The 17,594-nt window shown below is 55.6% G+C and overlaps 1 protein-coding gene and 1 long non-coding RNA gene across 2 annotated transcripts; both read left to right on the top strand.

The window, feature by feature from the left end:
* The first annotated feature begins 1,839 nt into the window (after positions 1-1,839).
* Positions 1,840-12,428, top strand: MRPS36 (mitochondrial ribosomal protein S36). Its single transcript, XM_029068409.2, has 4 exons — positions 1,840-1,935; positions 5,266-5,329; positions 11,526-11,713; positions 12,287-12,428. Exons 1-4 carry the CDS (start codon positions 1,897-1,899, stop codon positions 12,302-12,304), a joined length of 309 nt encoding a protein of 102 aa, XP_028924242.1. The 5' UTR covers positions 1,840-1,896; the 3' UTR covers positions 12,305-12,428.
* A 1,340-nt stretch (positions 12,429-13,768) lies between these two features.
* Positions 13,769-15,765, top strand: LOC120638267. The gene is made up of 2 exons (XR_005659834.1): positions 13,769-15,291; positions 15,454-15,765. It is a non-coding gene; the product is annotated as an uncharacterized LOC120638267 (long non-coding RNA).
* Positions 15,766-17,594: the final 1,829 nt, after the last annotated feature.

Here is a 17,594-nt window from a genome sequence, read left to right as displayed (position 1 = left end):
TGCTTGGCACATAGTAAGCGCTTAACAAATACCATCATCATTATTCTCTGGGCCTCAGTTCCCTCCTCTGTAAAATGGGGATGAAGCCTGCGAGCCCCACGGGGGACAACCTCATTCCCCTGTATCTCCCCCAGCGCTTAGAACAGTGCTTGGCCCCCTAGTAAGCAGCGTGGCTCAGTGGAAGGAGCCCGGGCTTGGGAGTCAAAAGACCTGAGTTCTAATCCCACTTCTGCCACTTGTCTGCTGTGTGACCTTGGGCAAGTCACTTCACTTCTCTGGGCCTGTTTCCTCATCTGTAAAATGAGCCCCACGGGGGACCGTCTGATGATGCTGTATTTGCCCCCAGTGCTTAGAACAGTGCTCTGCACAGAGTAAGCGCTGAACAAATACCCACGTTGCTGTTATTCTCTGTGCCTCAGTGACCTCATCTGTAAAATGGGGATGAAGACCGGGAGCCCCACGTGGGACGACCTGATTCCCCTGTATCTCCCCCCAGCGCTTAGAACGGTGCTCTGCACAGATTGGCTCAGTGGAAAGAGCCTGGGTTTCGGCGTCAGAGGTCATGGGTTCGAATCCCGGCCCTGCCACTTAGCTGTGGGACTGTGGGCAAGTCACTTCACTTCTCTGTGCCTCAGTTCCCTCGTCTGTAAAATGGGGATGAAGACTGTGAGCCTCACGTGGGACCACCTGATGACCCTGCGTCTCCCCCAGCGCTCAGAACGGCGCTCTGCACAGAGTGAGCGCTTAACACAGACCAACATTATTATCATTATTCTCTGTGCCTCAGTTCCCTCATCTGTCAAATGGGGATGAAGACTGTGAGCCTCACGTGGGACAACCTGATGACCCTGTATCTCCCCCAGCGCTCAGAACGGCGCTCTGCCCAGAGTGAGCGCTTAGAACGGCGCTCTGCACAGAGTAAGCGCTTAACACATACCAACATTATTATCATTATTCTCTGTGCCTCAGTTCCCTCATCTGTCAAATGGGGATGAAGACCGTGAGCCTCACGTGGGACAACCTGATGACCCTGTGTCTCCCCCAGCGCTCAGAACGGCGCTCTGCACAGAGTGAGCGCTTAACAAAGACCAACATTATTATCATTATTCTCTGTGCCTCAGTGACCTCATCTGTAAAATGGGGATGAAGACCGTGAGCCCCACGTGGGACCACCTGATGACCCTGCGTCTCCCCCAGCGCTCAGAACGGCGCTCTGCACAGAGTGAGCGCTTAACACATACCAACATTATTATCATTATTCTATGTGCCTCAGTGACCTCATCTGTAAAATGGGGATGAAGACCGGGAGCCCCACGTGGGACCACCTGATGACCCTGCGTCTCCCCCAGCGCTCAGAACGGCGCTCTGCACAGAGTGAGCGCTTAACACATACCAACATTATTATCATTATTCTATGTGCCTCAGTGACCTCATCTGTAAAATGGGGATGAAGACCGGGAGCCCCACGTGGGACCACCTGATGACCCTGCGTCTCCCCCAGCGCTCAGAACGGCGCTCTGCACAGAGTGAGCGCTTAACACATACCAACATTATTATCATTATTCTATGTGCCTCAGTGACCTCATCTGTAAAATGGGGATGAAGACCGGGAGCCCCACGTGGGACCACCTGATGACCCTGCGTCTCCCCCAGCGCTCAGAACGGCGCTCTGCCCAGAGTAGGCGCTTCACAAAGACCGACATTATTATTCTGAAGAAAAGGGAGGGAGGCGGGCGATGACCTCAAGTAACCCCGCCGGCCACGTGACGGGGGGGCGGGGCCTGTCCTTTCCAGGGCTGTGATTGGCCGGCGGCGCCCGCCCCCTCGTGACGTCACAGCGCGGCGGCGGCGGCCGGGCAGGCGGGCCCCGGAAGGAGTTCGTCCGCGGGGGTCACCATGGGCAGCAAGATGGCGGCCGCCAGCAGGGTCGTTCAGGTACCGGATTTGGGGGCTTTTCGGCCGGACGGGGGGTCGGCCGCCCCCGGGGGGGCAGGGGGAAGCGGAGGGGCGGGCGGCGGGCAGGGCCGCGGGCAGGGCCGCGGGCAGGGCCGCGGTCGCCCCCGCCGTCCCCTCCTCCTCCCCCTCCCGCCCGGGAGGACTGGCCAATCGGCGGCCGCGCTGCCGGCCTCAGCCAATCGGGAGAGGCGAGAGGCGGGGCTTCGGGCGGCCAGGACGGAGCCCCCTCTAGGCTTCGGGGGGAACTGCAAGGGGGGCGGTCATTGAGGGCGGGCCGCCCGACGCCCCCCCCCCCCCCCCGGTACTCATTCATTCATTCACTCATTCACTCACTCAGTCATTCATTCAGAAGCAGCGGGGCTCAGCGGCAAGAGCCCGGGCTTGGGAGTCGGAGATCGTGGGTTCGAATCCCGGCTCCGCCACTTGTCAGCTGGGGGACCGTGGGCAGGGCACTTCCCTTCTCTGGGCCTCAGTGACCTCATCTGGAAAATGGGGATGAAGACTGGGAGCCCCACGTGGGACGACCTGATTCCCTTGTGTCTACCCCAGCGCTTAGAACGGTGCTCGGCACAGAGTAAGCGCTTAACAAATACCAACATTATTATTATTATTCGTTCACTCACTCAGTCATTCATTTGCTCATTCACTTATTCATTCATTCACTCATTCAGTCACTCATTTATTCACTCATTTATTCACTCATTCATTCACTCATTCATTCACTCATTCATTCTTTCATTCATTGACTCAGTCATTCATTCACTTATTCATTCTCATTCATTCACTCATTTATTCACTCATTTATTCACTCATTTAGTCAGTCAGTCATTCACTCATCCATTCATTCATTTATTCACTCATTCAGTCAGTCAGTCATTCACTCATTCAGTCACTCATTCACTTACTCATTCATTCGCTCATTTATTCACTCATTCAGTCATTCATTCACTTATTCATTCTCTCATTCATTCACTCATTTATTCACTCATTTAGTCAGTCAGTCATTCACTCATCCATTCATTCATTTATTCACTCATTCAGTCAGTCAGTCATTCACTCATTCAGTCACTCATTCTTCACTCACTTATTCACTCATTCATTCACTCACTCATTCACTCATTCATTCACTCAGTCAGTCCTATTTATTAATATCGTTGGTATTGATTAAGAACTTACTCTGTGCTGAGCACTGTTCGAAGCACTGGGGGAGATACAGGGTCATCAGGTTGTCCCACAGTGAGGCTCACAGTTCATCGGAGAAGCAGCGTGGCTCAGGGGAAAGAGACCGGGCTTGGGAGTCAGAGGTCGTACACCCAGAAAGCGCTCAATACCTGTGATCGATTAACTGGTTACTAAATCACGCTGGTTCTCTCTGGCTCCCCGTCTCTCTCCCCTCAGTGCTCTGCACATAATGAGCGCTCAATAAATACTATCGCCCTCTCTGCCCTTGACCACTCTCCTCCTTTATTCCGATCCCAGGCATCTCTCTCCGTACACGGTAAACGCTCAGTAAATACCATCGACTGATTGATTTCTCACAGCGCCCTAACTCATATCCCTCGGCTTTTGCCCCCCGAGGCCGTTCAGCGGGGTGTCCTGGGTGCCTGCTGGAAACCGAGCCCTGTAGGAGGTGACTGAGGGTAGAGCTATGAGAAACGGAAGAGATCTCCGACTCTGAGAAGCCTAAAGTCTAATAAAAATTACTCAGCAGCATCATCCTCAATATTTAGCGAGCGCTTACCGCGTGCACAGCACTGTACTGAGTGCTTGGGAGAGCGTAATAGGTGGAGGACACATCCCCTGCCCACAAAGAGCGAGAGGGGAAACAGACATTAATATGAATATAAATAAATTACAGGTATTAACACAAGTGCTGTGGCACTGAGGGTGGGGCGGAAGTCAAATAACCAAAGGTCGCAGATCCAAGTGCGTCGATGACACGGGAGGGAGAGGGAAGCCGGAGAGAAGAGGGTTTAATCAAGGAAGGCCTCTTGGAGGAGGCGTGACCTTAATAAGGCTCTGAGGGTGAGGTAAGATTGGTTTGGGGGTGCAGGTATCCCAACCTGGGAGCCAAGCCCTGGGCAACAGGTGGACACTGGCCCGATTTGAGCTCCTGTTGAGCTCATTGTGGGCAGGGACCGCTCACTGTTGTATTCTCCCAAGCACGGAGTACAGTGCTCTGCACATAGTCCGCGCTCATCACGTGCCGTTGCAAATGATGGCTGAATCGCTCTTGCCGCTAAGCCCCATCTTGCTCTCTCGAACCCTCCCAAGTGCTCAGTACTGTGCTCTGCACCCAGTAAGCGCTCGGTAAATACCACTGATGGATGGATTTCTCAATCTCCCACTCCTGACTCGTCAGTTGACACTCTCGATGGATTGTTCCTCCGGACCCGGGCAGCCAAACTATCTTGCCTGATCTGGACTCCCAAGAAGACTCCTCTGTTTCATTCAACCCACACAGTCCATCCCATCTCCTCCGAGAGGCCTTCCCAGACTGAGCTTCCCCTTTTCCCTCTGCTCCCCCTCCGCCCTCTGCTCTTCCCCGCCCCTCAGCGTTTGTGCGTATCTGTACGTATTTTTCTATTGATTTTATTAATAAGGTGTATATAGCTATCATTCTACTTATCTAGTTTGATGCCACCGATGCCTGTCCACTTGTTTCGTTGTCCGTCTCCCCGCTTGTAGACCGCGGGCCCGTTGTTGGGTAGGGAATGTCTCTATCTGTTGCCGAATTGTACTTTCCAAGCGCTCAGTGTAGTGCTCTGCACACAGTAAGCGCTCGATAAATCCGACTGGATGAATGAATGGCACGTAGTAAATGCTTAACAGATACCAAAATTATTCTCATGATTATCACCCCTCCGCTTGAACCCCTCTAGTCGTTGAAGCCTTTCCTACGGCCTGCGAATTGGGATTTTTACAGTGTTCTTACTGTCATTAACTTGTTAAGCGCTTCGTGTGTATCAAGCACCCTTCTAAGCGCCGGGGTAGATACAGGCTAATCAGGTCAGACACAGTCCCTGTCCCACGTTTTCAAGTTTTTCCCGAAAGGGAACAGATCCAGGCTTCGTCTGACCTGCGGTGAGCAGCGAAAGGGATCCTCCCTTCCGCTTCTTGGACCGCCTTTTGGGGGTGCCAAAACGAGAGCTGGGAAGGGGTCGTTGGAGTGCTCACTCGTTGCTGGTTTTCTCCTTCGGGGGTCACGGTGATCCATTTGCGAGTAACTTCTTCCCCGCGATGCCCTCTTTTCACTGATAATCCGAATTTACGGACCGGCCTCACCTCGCTCTCCTCTGTCCCTTTCAGGTAGTCAAGCCCCACACGCCATCGATTAAGTTCCCTGACAGAAAAAACAGCCCCAAACTCAACGGTAAGTGCCACCTGTTGAATGTAACATTTGCTCCGTTCAAGTCGACCGGTCGAGAAAGTCGTCTACTCCCAACCGCCTCCGCTGTCTCCCCTGCAATTCTCTCCTTGATCCCGTCCTCTCTGGCCTCCGCCCCCTTCATTCTTTAGAGACTGCCCTCTCTAAGGTCACCGACGATCTTTTTGCAAAATCCCGCTCCATCCTCAGCCTCCTCGATCTCCCAGCTGCACGCGATACTGTCAGCCACCCCTTCTCCTTGAAACGTCATCCAGCCTCGACTTTACCGAGTCCTGGTTCCCGTCCTCACTCTCTGGAGGCGCCTTCTCGGTCTCTTCCGCGGGCTCCTCCTCCGCCTCCCATCCCCTGACAGTGAGGGGCTGTCCCTCGAGACCCGGTTCTGGGTCTCCTCCTATTCTCCACCTCCACCCACTCCCTTGGAAAACCCATTGCCGCCCTCGGCTTCGACTGCCACCTCAAAACAGATGATTCCCGAATCTCCATCTGCAGCCCTGATCTCTCTCCTCCTCCGCCACCTCACTTTCCTCCCGCCTTCGGGACGTCTCTGCCTCGAGGTCCTGCCTTAGACTTAACATGTCGAAAACGGAGCTCCTCCTCTTCCCCCACAGACCCTGTCCTCCCTCTGACTTTCCCGTCGCTACCCTCCCTGTCTCACGAGCCCGTAACCTCGGCGTTACGCTGGGCTTATCTCCCTCATTCGACCTGCGTATTCAGTCCGTCGCTACAGTCTGTCAGTTCTGCCTTCTCAACACTGCTCCTACCCTCCCTTTATTCTCCATCTCAACTGCAACTACTCTGATCCGAGCACCCATCAACCTTGGCACGAAACGCAAACTCTTCGGTCTTGGCTTCAGAGCTGTCCATCCCCTCGCCCCCTCCTACCTCACCTCCCTTCCCTCTTTCCGCCGCCCACCCCGCACGCTCCGCTCCTCCGCCGCCCGCCTCCTCGCCGCCCCCCGTCCTCGCCCGTCCCGCCGTCGACCCCCGGCCCGCGTCCTCCCGCGGTCCCGGCACGCCCTCCCTCCTCACCTCCGCCAAACTGACTCTCTCCCCCTCTTCAAAACCCTGCTGAGGGCTCACCTCCTCCAAGAGACCTTCCCACACGGAGCTTCCCCTTTTCCCACACTGAGCTTCCCCTTTTCCCTCTGCTCCTCCCCCTTCTCCCTTCCTCTCCCTTCAGCACTGTGCTCATTTGTATATATTATCTATTACCCTATTTATTTTGTGAATGAGGTGTCCGGCCCCTTGATTCTATTCATCTTGTTGACGTCGTCTTGTTTTTGTTTCGTTCTCTTTTGCTTCGCCGTCTCCCCCGTTTGAGACTGTGAACCCGACAGTGGGCAGCGATGGTCTGTATCTGTTGCCGAACTGTCCGTTCCAAGCGCTCAGTCCAGTGCTCTGCACATAGTAAGCGCTCAATAGATACTTTTGAATGAATGAATATCCTGTCCCGCCTTGATTCCCGCATCAGCCGCCTCACGGACCTCCCTGCCTCCTGTCTCTCCCCACCCAAGCCCTTACTTCACTCTGCTGCCTGGGGCGATTTTCTCAAAATATACTCGGTCCACATTTCTCACTCTTCAGGCACCTCCAGCGGTTGCCCGTCCCCCTCTGGCTCCAACAGAAACTCCTCACCGTCAGCTTTAAAGCACGCAGTCAGCTCGCCCCCTCCTACTTTTTCTCCTCCGACCTGCTCTCTCGTCACGCCTGCTTCCTCCCTGTGCCTTGATTTCATCCATCTCCCCGCCGAGCCCTTTCCCACAGCCTCCCCCCGGCCTGGAGCTCCCTCCCCCTTCACAGCCAACGGATGATCACTCTCCCCGCCGTCATCGTCGCCTTATCGACATCACATCTCCTCTAAGAGGCCCTCCCCGACTCCACTTCCCTTTCTCCCTCTCCTTTCTGGATCCCTCATGTACTTGGATCCGTACCCTTCGAGCGCTTGGTATCCACCCCACCCTCAGCCCCACAGCACTTACGAACATCCCCCTGTTGTATTTTAATGTCCGTCTCCCCTTCTAAACCGTGAGCTCCCTGTGGGCAGCGAATGTGTCTGCCAATTCTGTCGTATTGTACTCTCCCGTACGCTTAGTTCGGTGCTTACCACACAGTAGGCACTCGGTAGATACTGTCGTTTGATTGGGAGAGTCCAATAAAGGCCCCGAGGCTTTTCCTCCCCCCTTTTATTACGGCATTTTTCACGGGCTTACTATGTGCCAGGCACTGTTCTAAGCGCTGGGGTAGATCCGGTTGGACGCGGTCCCTGTCTCACGTGGGGCTCACGGTCATAATCCCCATTTTACAGATGAGGGAACTGAGGCCCAGATAAATGAATGACTCGCCCAAGGTCACACAGCAGAACTCAAAGGGAACAAAGGCGAACGAGGGACGAAGGAGAAATCGGTGCCTGCCGTTGGTTCGGTCGGTCCATCGTATCCGTTGAGGATTTGCGGTGTGCAGAGCACTGTGCTAAGCGGGTTGGGAGAGTCCAACACGGTCGAGTTGGTAGACGGGTTCCCTGCCCACAAGGAGCGTGTATTCTAGTCGGGGAGACAGGCATCATTGAAAATCGGGGCTAAGTACACAAGTGCTGTGGGGCTGAGGGTGGGGTGAATGTCAAGTGCTTAGAGGGTACGAATCCAAGTGCGTGGGTCGATCATTCATTCATTCATTCATTCATTCAGTAGTATTTATTGAGCGCCTCCTATGTGCAGAGCACCGTACTAAGCGCTCGGAATGAACAAGTCGGCAACAGATAGAGACGGTCCCTGCCCTCTGACGGGCTTACGGTCTTGGAGGTTTGATTGCCGCGATGGGGTGGGGAGGTGTCCCCCACATACTAATCCCGGCTCCTGGGTTCTAATCCCGGCCCCCCGCAACATGTCCGCTCTGGGACCTTGGGCAAGTCGTTTAACTTCTCTGTGCCTCAGTTACCTCATCTGTTAAAAATGGGGATGAGAAGTGTGAACCCAATGTGGGCCATGGATCGGTCCAACCTGATTCACTTATAATAGTAATAATAATAATAATGACGGTATTAAGCGCTTACCATGTGCCAAGCACTCTTCTAAGCACTGGGGGAGGTACAAGGTAATCAGGTTGTCTCGCCTGGGGCTCACAGTCTTCATCCCCATTTTACAGATGAGGGAACTGAGGCACAGAGAAATAAAGTGACTTGCCCAAGGTCGTACAGCTAACACGTGGCGGAGCCGGGATGAGAACCCATGACCTCCAACTCCCAAGCCCGGGATCCTTCCACCAAGCCACGCTGCTTCTCTGTATCTACCCTAGTACTTAGAAGAGTGCTTGGCATATAGTAATAATAATAGTGGTATCTGTTAAGCGCTTACTATGTGCAAAGCACTGTTCTAAGCGCTGGGAGGATACAAGGTGATCAGGTTGTCCCACGTGGGGCTCACAGTTTTAACCCCCATTTTACGGATGAAGTAACTGAGGCCCAGAGAAGTGAAGTGACTTGCCCAAAGTCACACAGCTGACAAGCGGCGGGGCCGGGATTCGAACCCATGACCTCCGACTCCCAAGCCCGGGTTCTTTCCACTGAGCCACGCTGCTTTATGAGCACTTAACGAGTACCATGAGTATTAATCATTATTATTATCAGGTTGGGGGCGGGGGTTAAGGAGTCTATATTAGAGAAGCAGCGTGGCTCAGTGGAAAGAGCGTGGGCTTTGGAGGCAGAGGTCATGAGTTCGAATCCCAGCTCTGCCACTTGTCAGCTGTGTGACTGTGGGCGAGTCACTTCACTTCTCTGGGCCTCAGTTACCTCATCTGGAAAATGGGGATGAAGACCGTGAGCCCCACGTGGGACGACCTGATTCCCCTGTGTCTACCCCGGCGCTTACAACAGTGCTCTGTACATAGTAAGCGCTTAACAAATACCGACATAATTATTATTATTATTATTATTTTCCCTTCAAGAAAATGTGGAGAGTACTGCCGGGACACAGGATGTGGAGGATATTCGGGTGGGGGGGTAACCTCCATTGGCCGGCACCACTTTCTCCTTCCGGCCCTCGTTCGTCTTTGTTCCCTTGGAGTCCCCCATTCCTCCCATTTTTGTCCAATCTTCATTTATTCGTTCATTCAGTTGTATTAATTGAGCACTTACTGTGCGCAGAACACTGTGCTAAGCGCTCGGGAGAGTACAGTGCAACAATAAACGGACACGTTCCCTGCCCACAGTGAGCAGATCTACAGGGCTGCCCCCCCCCCACCCTCCTCAGCCCCCTCTGGTCCCCGCCCAAGGGACACGGGGGGGGCCTCAGACGATGTTAAAGAATTCCACGCCGAGTCCCTTTTATTTAAATAATAATCCCTTAAAAAACAGTATTAAGCGCTTACTATGTGCCAGGCACTGTTCCGAGCACTGGGATAAATAGAAGATGATCAGGTTAGACACAGTCCATGCCCCACACGGGGCTCACAATCTTAATTTTACAGATGAGGCAACCGAGGCACAGAGAAGTGAAGTGACTGGCCCAGGGCCACGCAGCAGACCAGCGGAGGAACCGGGATTAGAACTCAGGTCTTCTGACTTCCGGGCCCGCGCTCTATCCACCGGGCCACGGCGCTCCCCCAAAATATCACAGACGAAACCCAGTGTGCTTTTCCCCTAAGGGACTGGTATTTTTCTGGCTGGGCGCCGTCGTGTTTGCCGTCGTGTTCACCGCAAGCACGGCCGTAACGCCGGACGTGAGGGTCACGCGCAGTGAGGCTCTCGGGGGCAAGTCACGGAACCGATACCGTTTCTAGGCGTTTGAAAACCAAAATACGGGCCGTAAAGGCGTCCCGCTGCCCTGTCCGATCCGGACAGGTGGGGCCGACCGGCTGAAAATTGCGCCGTCCGGTATAAACCAGGACCATCGGCCACCCTAGAGGGAAGGGGGGCTTTCAGGCCCTTGGGCGCGCTCCTTCACCAGTCGATCGTCGGTCAGTCGTCTCTATTGAGCGCTGACCCGGTGCCGAGCACTGTACTGGCGCTTGGGAGAGTACAGTCGGACGAGAGAACGGACACGTTCCCTGCCCGCGACGAGTTCACAGTCCGGAGGGGGAGGCAGACGGGAATAGAAACGAATCCATGACAGCTACGGACATAAGCGCTGCGGGGCGGGGAGAGGGGAAGAAGAAGAAAGGGAGCGAGTCGGGGCGACGTAGAAGGGAGTGGGAGAGGAGGAAAGAGGCGATTTAGTCGGGGAAGGCCTCTCGGAGGAGGTGGGCCTTCGGTAAAGCTTTGAAGAAGCGGGGGGGGTCGTCTTCTGGCTTAGCGCCGGGGGACCCTGGGAACGCTCATCTGGGAGAGGTTTCTTTCCGCGCTCTCCTTTCCGTCCGACCTGCTGCCACGTTAATCCGGTCGTTTATCCCGTCCCGCCTGGATGACCGCGGCAGCCTCCCCGCCGCTCTCCCCGCCTCCTGCCTCTCCCGACTCCCGTCCGTACTTCCCTCTCAAATCCGGTGAGTTTCAACCCGGCGCGGAGGGGTTGGTTCACAGGTTCCCTCGAAACGACCTCAGCGACAGCGTTCGCCCCCGAACCCTCAAAGGCTCACGGAGGTCACACCTCCTCCAAGAGGCCTCCCTCTAGAGCCCCGAGTCCCCCGGCCGCCCGACAGACGTGGGCCCCGTGCGGCGTTTCCCCTGGACAGGCGGCCCTCTCGCTCGGCTCGCTGCGAAATGCCCAGAGAAGCAGCGTGGCTCGGTGGGAAGAGCCCGGGCTTGGGAGTCAGAGGTCTTGGGTTCTAATCCCGGCTCCGCCGCTCGTCAGCCGTGTGACCGTGGGCGAGTCACTTCACTTCCCTGGGCCTCAGTTACGTCATCTGTGAAATGGGGATGAAGACTATGATCCTCACGTGGGGCGACCCGATTGCCTTGTACCTTCCCCTCCGCTCAGAACGGTGCCCGGCACGTAGTAAGCGCTTAACGAATACCAACGTGGTTATTAATCCCGGCTCCGCCACCCGTCTGCTGCGCCGCCTAGGGGAGGTCGCTTCACTTCTCTGTGCCTCGGTTCCCTCGTCTGTAAAATGGGGAGATAGTCGGCGTCCGGCCTCGTGAGTACCTCGGCGCTTAGCACGGCGCCTGGCGCGTGGCGATCAGCACCATAAAGAAGAGAAAGGAACGCCAGCCGCGAGGGGCCGGGGTGACCTCTCCGATTCTTGGTTTCAGTCACCGATGCCCTTCGGGCGATGGCGTTGCCACCGCAGGCCACCGCCTCGTCCCAGCATTCCCCGGCAGGGAGACCGCCGGGCTTACCTGTCGGTCGGGGTCCGCCGGACACGGCCGAAATCGTAAAGACGCTACCTCGGAAATACAGGCGGAAAGCCGTGTCACCCGAAGAGATTGAGTTCATTACGGTGAGTCGTGTCCTCCCCTCCCTCTGCCCCAGCAGCTTCCGCACAATTCCAGTCCGTTTTTACCCCACGTTCCCAGATTTCCTCAAATGGTCCTCACGTTTTCTCCCGATCTCTGCCCACGTATCGGGGCGTGGGCAGGAGGGCGATATCCTCCCACCCCCCCTTTCCTCTCCTCCTATCGTCCCCCCGACCCTCCCGGAGAATATTTGTCCAGAGGAGCGCCGGGGACCAAGCTGTCAGAACCGAGACGACGGAGGTTTCCATCAGGAATGTCCGCCGGTCATTTTTAATCACGTATTTACTGAGCATTTTTTACCGAGTCGTATTTACGGAGCATTTATACCGAGACGTATTGACTGAGCATTCGTACCGGGTCGTATTTACTGAGCATTTTTACCGAGTCGTATTTCCTGAGCGTTTACTGCGTGCAGAGCGCTGGACCGAACGCTTTGGGAGAGTCCGGTGGATCGGAAGACAGGCACGTTCCCCGTCCGCGATGAGTTTACGGCCTCGGTCCTGCGATCTCATTGACCGTCACACCGCTCTCATCGCCGCGAACCTCTTCTCTTTCAGCGCGGAGGTCCCGAGTAATCCCTGAAGACCCCGTTCTCGGACAGAAAATCAGTTGTTGTCTTCACAATAAAGGCCTTCCCCCAAATCACGAATGTTAACTCTCTATGAGATCCTTTGAATAAAGACCCTGGAGCAATGGTAAGAAAAGACCAACGATTCAGAGACACCCTGCGCCTACGATGTTCACGCCGTCAGATCAGCTTTGCCGGGATGAACCAGCAGAGAGTTGAAAACTTCAGTCGATTTAAAATACGGGTTTTTTCCTCAGCTAGCCTCTCCGCTTACTTTGGATTTTCAGCTCTCGCCACAGCCGAGCCGCCGGGGAAAGTCCAGGTTTCGCTCCCCGTCACCTCTGTCGGTCAATCCGTCCGTCAGTGGTATTTATTGAGCGCTTACTGTGTGCGGAGCACTGTACCGAGCGCTGGGGAGAGGACAAGCTAAGAGAGTTGATAGGCGCGTTCCCTGCCTGTCCCTCCCCCGGACCGCGAGCTTGCCGTGGGCGGGGATTATCGCCCTTTTTTGGTCGTACCGTACTTTTCCAAGCGCTCAGTACAGGGCTCTGCACACAGTAAGCGCTTAATAAATAGGATCGAACGAACGAATGAATGCCCACGACGAGCTTACGGTCTAGAGGGGGATTTCCCGTGCTTTTGTTCACGTTTTTTACCGTTTCAATCAATTGCGGAAAATAGCGTACTGGGGCAGAAAATGCCAGAAAAACTTCCTGAGAGGGATCCTCGTCCTCGTCAACGGTGACCGTGGAGCGCTTACCACGCGCAGAGCACTGGACTGAGCGCTCGGAGGAGTACGGTACAACGAGAGTTGGCAGACACGTTCCCTGCCCGCAGCCAGCTTCCAGTCGGTCAATCGGTGGTATTTACTGAGCGTTTACTGTGTGCGCGGCACTGTAATAAGCACCTGGGAGGGTCCAATATAAGAGACGCGCCGCCCCCCCCGCCCGCGACGAGCTTCCGGTCTCGAGGGAATAAGGAGGCGGCTGCCTCCCCGGTTCGCTCAGCGTTAGAATCGTCTGCGAAAACGAGACGCTCGCCCAAGGTCCCGGCCGGTGGGACGGTCCTGCCGATCGCGACCCGGGTCGCGACGGGGACGGTCAAGGACCCGGCGCGTTCGTTCGCAGCCCCCGGCTCCCCACGGGATCCGGAGCGGGGACGGGGCACGTAGTAAGCGCTTAACGGATACCGCCGTCCCTATCGTGATTCTAATCACCGTCCGACGGCGCCGCGCCGCCGGGTAGCTTCGGGTCCGGCGGATCCGGAGCGAGGACGGGCTGTCGGGAGGCCTCCCCGTCTTAACGGAGCGGGCGACTCCGAAACCACCGCCGGCCTCCGCCCGTCGCCTTTCTGCGAGCCCCCGATTCTCTTTGTCGTCATGACGTTGTCTTGTCTCCGTCCGTCCGTCTCCCCCGATTAGACCGGGAGCCCGGCGTGGGGCAGGGACGGTCTCTACCTGTTCCCGAATTGTCCATTCCAAGCGCTTAGTACAGTGCTCTGCACATAGTAAGCGCTCAATAAATACGATTGGATGAATGTGTCCGGGCAGGGCCTGGCTTCTTCAACTGCCCCTTCCGCTTCTCCGAGACCCACCCGGCACGAGGCAGAGTTCACACCAGTTCGCCCCTGGCCCGCGTCTTCGCTTCTCTGCGCCTCAGTTACCTCATCTGTAAAATGGGCATTAAATCCTCCCGCCAACTTAGACCGTTAGAATGGGGTGACAGGGACTGTGTCTGACCTGATTAACTTGTATCTACCCCAGCGCTTACAACGGTGCGTGGTACATAGTAAGCGCTTCGCGAGAACCACAGACGACAACTCCCGCCCCAAAACCTGAGCGGCGCAGGCCGGCGGGGGTGGGGACCGGCAAGATGGACCGCCCCCAGAGCTCCCCTCACCAAGTCACGACGGTGGGTCGACGACCTCTGCGCCGGCAAATGGCGGCCGGGGCACCGGAACGAGAATTTAAAAACCGAACGGGAATCAAGAAAATCACCTGCGTGAGTGAAGGGTCCTCCTAATGGGTTCCGAGTCGTCGGAGCCGGGGGCGGGGGAGGATTTTTTGTTGTTTTTGCAGCTGGCGACACAGCCGACCAACGCCCGCTCTGCCGGCGGCCTTCTGAGCAGCCACGTGGCCTAGCGAGACGCAGGGTGGCCTGGAGGATAGAGCACGGGCCTGGGAGTCAGAAGGATCTGGGTTCTAGTCTCATCTCGGCCGCCCGTCTGCCGGGTGACCTTGCGCGGGTCATTTCGCTTCCTTGGGCCTCGGCGCCCTCATCTGTAAAATGGGGATTACGATTGGGAGCCCCACGTGGGACAGGGATCGTGCCCAACCCGACTGGCTTGTACCCACGGTGCCTGGCGCACAGTGAGCGCTTAACGAGTACCACAATTATTATTATTCCGGTCGCCGTCTCCGGCCCTGACCCCTCTCTGCCTTCCCCACACAGCCTACTGGCCCTTAAACGCAGCAGAGCTGACTCAGAGATCATTTCCCGGCCGTGCCCTGGGCTCCGCGGGGGCCCGGAGAAGCCAAGTGACTTGCCCAAGGTCACAAGCACAACCCCGGTCCCCCAACCAGGCGACTCGCCACCGGACAGAAACGGCAGAGAAAAGGCGGGTGCGTCTTTCGGGAGCCAGGTCGAGCTTTCACGCGTCGGGCCGGGGTAACGACGTCCGCAGGAAGGAAGGCTTCTGGGGAAAAGCCGAGACATCCTCCCGGGGTCTCCCGGGGATGCCGTGAATTCAAAATACGTGTCCGGGTCTTTTTTTTCGAGGGTGGGACCTGAGCCGGGAGTTTCGCGCGCCTTCCTTCAAATCCAAACGTACCGTGAAGGGAGGCATTCAGGCTTGTTTGCTCTGATAATTGCTGTGGAGGCTCTGGCCTCCCAACTGGTTTTAGAAAGCCCCGTCCATCCGTCTTTCTTTCCGATCCTCCTTTTTAGTTTCGGTTCCCTCGGCGACGGCAGATCAGAGCGAGGATGTGTGTAAGGGGTCAGTGGTGAGAGAGGGGAGGCCGAGAAAAAGCGGGGGGGGGGGGGGGTCGGGATTAGAGGAGCGATGTTTGGGTCGGGTCGACGTGGGAGTCGAGTGCGGTAAGATAGGAGGGGGAGAGCTGATCGAGGGGTTTGGGTAACACCCGCAACTAATTTACAGAGCCAGCATATGGGACTTCAACGACAGAAAATTCAGAAAAATAAGTGATGCTTCGCCTCAAAACGGTCCTTCGTTAACGTGAGATAATCGTGGTTTGGGGGTTCTTGAAAATAATGACTTTAAACACTATTTAAAAGCGTGAATGTTGTGAGTGTTCAGAGAGTGAATTTCCCCGCTTGGATTTTTCTAGGCCTCTAAAGACACGCTCGAAAAATCATCGGTCTAAACAGACAGCCAGAAGGTCCTGAATCAAGATAAATGATAATGTGCAGTCAAAGAAAAAGTTGAATAAAAACTTCCCCTTTTATAAAAGTGGAGTTTTTATGTTTGTTTCAGGAATGCCTGACGTGTACTCATCCTCTCTTTAAAAAGACCTCCCTTAATCGGGGGCATTTTACAAATAAAAATAGGGTCATCGCACAGCTCTGTTCACGAATACCGCGTCCATCTAACTGGATGCAGGTCGGAATTTATCTGAGAGACGTTCTCCTTTCGGTTTGCCGACAACATCAGATCTGTGAGAGATTCCGAGGGCCAGCTGACATTTTGCTACAGAAATGCAAAGACGTGGTGGGGGAAGTCTCCGTGGCTTGAATTCCTCCAGCCTAAAGGGTACTCATCAAACCGAGAATTGCACTTTCTAGGCAGAACTGTGGTTTAGTCCATCCCGGGGGATTTCCTAGATTCCAGCTTGGGTCACTTAAGACGACATCGCTCCGTGGCACGGGCAAGGGTCACTCATCTGGTTCCACACGACAGGGACGGCCCGTGTCCAGCCGGTGCGGCCTAGACGGAGCCCGCGCCCGGACGTCAGCGGAACCCGGGTTCTAATCCCGGCTCCGCCGCTTGTCCCCCGCGCGGTCTCGGGCGAGTCGCTTCCCCTCTGTGGGGCTCGGTTACCTCATCGGCCAAATGGGGATTAAAACCGACCCGATTTGCTCGTACCCGCCCCAGCGCTTGGTGCCTGGCCCCGTAGTAAACGCCGAACAAACACCGCGATTGTTATCATCGTCACGGTCCGACGGGGACGCGTCGGCGGGGGATCCTTCGTGGCTGGCGGTTGTGATCCGTCCTCTCCCACCGCCGGGTCCCGTGCTCGGAAGTAGCGCTCGTGGCCTCGGGAACGTGGAAGTGGAATCCGCAGCCGCTTTGAGGTCGGGACGGGGGGTGGCTCGTTCCCTCCCGTCACACCGTGCGCGTTTTCTGTCCTTCCCTTCCGGAAGCGGTGTGGTCCGGAGGATGTAGCACGGGCCTGGGAGCCAGAGGACCTGGGTTCTCGAGACTCTCAGCTCGCTTTGGGCGGGGAATGTGTCTTTCTATTCTTGTATCATACTCTCCCGAGCGCTTAGCGAGAAGCAGCGTGGCGCAGTGGAAAGAGCACGGGCTTCGGAGTCAGGGCTCATGGGTTCGAATCCCAGCTCTGCCACTTGTCGGCTGTGTGACTGTGGGCGAGTCACTTCACTTCTCTGTGCCTCAGTTCCCTCATCTGTAAAATGGGGATGAAGACCGTGAGCCCCACGTGGGACGACCCGATCCCCCTGTGTTTACCCCAGTGCTTAGAACGGGGCTCTGCACATAGTAAGCGCTTAACAAATACCGACATTATTATTATTCTTAGTAAAGTGCTGTGCACACAGCAAGCTCTCAGTAAGTGCGACTGAATGAATCTCTTGCCTGCTGTGTGATTTTGGACAGTAATAATCGTGGTTTTGTGTTAGACTCTTATTATGGACCAGGCTCTGTACTAAGCGCTGAGGTGGATACAGGCAAATTGGGTTGGACACGGCCTCTGTCCCACACGGGGAGTTACAAGTTAATGAGGCAGAATACAGTCCCACACGGGGCGCGCTGTCCAAGTAGGCGGGAGAACAGTTATCGAATCCCCATTTTGCAGTTGAGGAAACTGAGGCGTAGAGAAATGAAGTGATCTAGGGAAGCAGCACGGCCTAGTGGATAGAGCACAGGCCTGGGAGTCAGAAGGACCTGGGTTCTAAACTCAGCTTTGCCATCTGTCTTCCCTAGATCACTTGATTTCTCTTAATTTCTCTATGCCTCAGTTTCTTCAACTGCAAAATGGGGATTCGATAACTGTTCTCCCTCCTACTTACTGAGCCCGGTGTGGGACTGTGTTCCGCCTCATG

This window comes from Ornithorhynchus anatinus, chromosome 1 (genome assembly GCF_004115215.2).
Source record: "Ornithorhynchus anatinus isolate Pmale09 chromosome 1, mOrnAna1.pri.v4, whole genome shotgun sequence".
Lineage (NCBI taxonomy): Eukaryota > Metazoa > Chordata > Mammalia > Monotremata > Ornithorhynchidae > Ornithorhynchus > Ornithorhynchus anatinus.
The sequence above is the reverse complement of the archived record's forward strand: the minus strand, read 5'-3'. Positions and strand labels throughout refer to the sequence as shown.